We start from the raw sequence: 2,783 nt of genomic DNA, 5'->3' as shown, positions 1-2,783 counted from the left end.
GAGAAAAACATAGTTCATGTGACACAAAAGAGTTTGTTAATATGTCCATTATAATTAAAAAGTTAAGATTAGACATCTTGATCATCAAAATTAACCACAAATCCATAATCTAAGAATCGAAACTATCGTAAGAGTATGACTAATATGTATTCGGATATTTCGGATACGTATACAGATATTTCACTACAAAACCATATTCGTAACCATATCTTATCGGTTATTAATTTGAGTAACCATATTCGTATCCTAACGGATACAGTTACAGATATTTTTTCGGATACGGATACCGTTTAGCACCCCTATAACCGATAGTAAACTTGCGAAAAGAACCCCCTCCCTCCGTCGTCCTACTGGGCTCCTACCACTAGCAAACTTGAAATCGTAAAAAAAAAAAAAAAGGATTCCCTCCGTCGTCCTACTGGGCTCCTACCACTAGCAAACTTGAAATCGTAAAAAAAAAAAAAAAGTACAGTCCTTACATTATTAATATGCGCCTATTATAACCCCGTCTCCTTCCTCCCTCCCCCTCTCTCTCTCTCTCTTTCTCCCCCCGCCCTCCGCTCCTTGCCAATATTTTTCTCGTGTCATATCATGCACGAGTCGAGAGAGAGAGAGAGAGAGTTAGCTCGTTTTCACCTCGGCCTACTCACCGCTCACTCACTATAGTCCAGGCCCATTTCGGGATTCCCCGTAAAAAAATTTCTCTCTCCTCCCCTGCTTCTCTCTCCCCCCAACGTCCTCACTGTCAAAACCCCGAAATCTCTCCCAACACCGAAATCTCTCCCAACAGGTTTTTTTAGGGGAGAGGCGTGCGTGGAGGGGCTCCTTCCGCTTTTGGGGTTTTTTATGTAATTTTCCCTTCATCAAGTAGTAGCCGTGCGTTTTCGCTTACTCCTAGATCTCGATCGGTCCCCAAAAGCCGCCCCCTTTGCGCCTCTTCCAGCCGACTCGGGACGTGGGTTTCCTCTCAAATCCCTCATCCTAACCCTAAGCCATCTCGTTTTCCCTAGATTTAACCCCCGCTCCGTTCGTACCCAACTCGATTTTTTTTTTCTATCTCCATCCGAGATGGCCGAGAGGGAGAACGGCGTTGTTTTGTTCAGCGACGAGGAGCTCAACGAGATCAGCGGGTTGAAGAAAGGAGCCAACTTTGTTGAGGTTATGTGTGGATGCACCAGCCGAAGGTATGGGGACGCTGTGGGCAGACTTAGGGTTTTCGAATCCGGAGGCCTCGAGATCAACTGCGAGTGCACTCCTGGTTGTGATGAAGGTTTGTTTTGTTTTTAGATCCATAAATGTTGGATTTTGTTGGGTTTTGCTGCATGCCACGCGCTATGTTTGATCTTTGGGGTCATGGGTTGATTTCTTTATTGCGTTGCGTTGCATGGTACTTTTCTTTTGTTTTTGTTTTTCTTTTTTCTTTTTGAAAAGTGATGCTTATCTCGTCCTCTGTGATCATGTGATGCTTTTATTGCGAGTCATGGCAACATCTCTCAACTTTTTTTGTAACTTTTTGTTAATCTTTTATGAGCTTGAGGTTGGTTGATACTTGATATGGGTATACAGAGAGGCTTGTTTTTTTAGAACCTAAGCTTTATCTTGTTTGATCTTCATTACCTCATGCTTACTGTTCTCTGTTCTTTGTTGACGGAAAAAAAAAACATGGATCTGACAGATTTCATTATCTAAGCTTAAACTGCTCTCGATATTTGATGATGTGAGATCGTCGTGTTTGTGAGATAAGTTTTTTGTTTAGATCGTATGTGGTTCTTGTGATACTGTGTACATTAGAATTTGCATGTAGGCAAGAAGCGGTGCTCATGATTTACGAGAAATATCAAGCCTCGTGGTGCCATGAAATGCTGAGAATGAATTTGTTTTGCTTTTATTTTCAGAGCGAGTTATTCTTTTAGCATATATATGCTGTATGAACATGCAAATCCTAAACACTTTTTCGTGACCGACTTTCTGCTTGATTTTATTTTGGTGCTGTTGTTTTTAATCACCTGAACTTGTAACTGGGCTTGAAGGTTTCATGCAAGGTCATTTCTAGCTAATAATTCATCTTTGCCTCTGCTTGCCACCGGCTAATAGATGTTGATGGCGCAGTCACAAGGAGTATTTAAAAATTTTAAAGATTTCTTGGTTCTGATTCATGCCAATGTTCCATAGGACGACGACAGGCCCCATTTTGATGGGAGAAAGGCTGGAATAATGCTTACTCATAAATAAACTGAAGGAAACTAACGTAATGTTTAGAATTGAGTATTGTAAACACGGTAGTTCCTCTTTCCTATGTGTATACTTTGAAAATATACCATGAAGCTCTTTAATGATTCTGCCATAATAAAAGCAGCTATTCCCTAAATCCACTATTACATTGTAGTGAAATATGTCTGGATATGACAATGTTATTTATTAATTACTTCTGCTTGAATTTTCAGATTTCTTTATTTCATCAACTATATAGACACAACATTTTTCCTTCTCCCAATAAATTATTGTAACTTAATAAGGCTTTGAATCTTGATTTGATGGTGGTTATGATCAGAGAAGTTGACCCCAGCTGCTTTTGAGAAGCACTCAGAGAGGGAGACTGCGAGAAAATGGAAGAGCAACGTATGGGTCATGGTGAAAGGAGAAAAGGTTCCTCTGTCAAAAACAGCTCTGCTTAAATACTACAATCAATCATCAAAAGCTGTTAATGGCTCACATAAAGGTTCAAATGGACGGCCATGTCACCGTGATGAATTTATCCGTTGTACGAAATGTAACAAGGAGCG

General features: G+C 40.4%; 1 protein-coding gene across 1 annotated transcript in view; it reads left to right on the top strand.

Moving 5' to 3' along the window:
• LOC109834214 (protein ULTRAPETALA 1) overlaps nt 521-2,783 on the top strand; it is a 13,513-nt gene continuing 11,250 nt past the window's right edge. The window contains exons 1-2 of the mRNA XM_020402187.1: nt 521-1,270; nt 2,552-2,783. The exon at nt 2,552-2,783 is cut by the window's right edge and continues 57 nt beyond it. Of these exons, the coding sequence (XP_020257776.1) occupies nt 1,069-1,270; nt 2,552-2,783 (434 nt within the window). The 5' untranslated portion in view covers nt 521-1,068. The remainder of the gene's footprint in view (nt 1,271-2,551) is intronic.

This window comes from Asparagus officinalis, chromosome 3 (assembly GCF_001876935.1).
Source record: "Asparagus officinalis chromosome 3, Aspof.V1, whole genome shotgun sequence".
Lineage (NCBI taxonomy): Eukaryota > Viridiplantae > Streptophyta > Magnoliopsida > Asparagales > Asparagaceae > Asparagus > Asparagus officinalis.
Note: the sequence above shows the minus strand (reverse complement) of the source record. Positions and strands in the feature narration are given on the sequence as shown.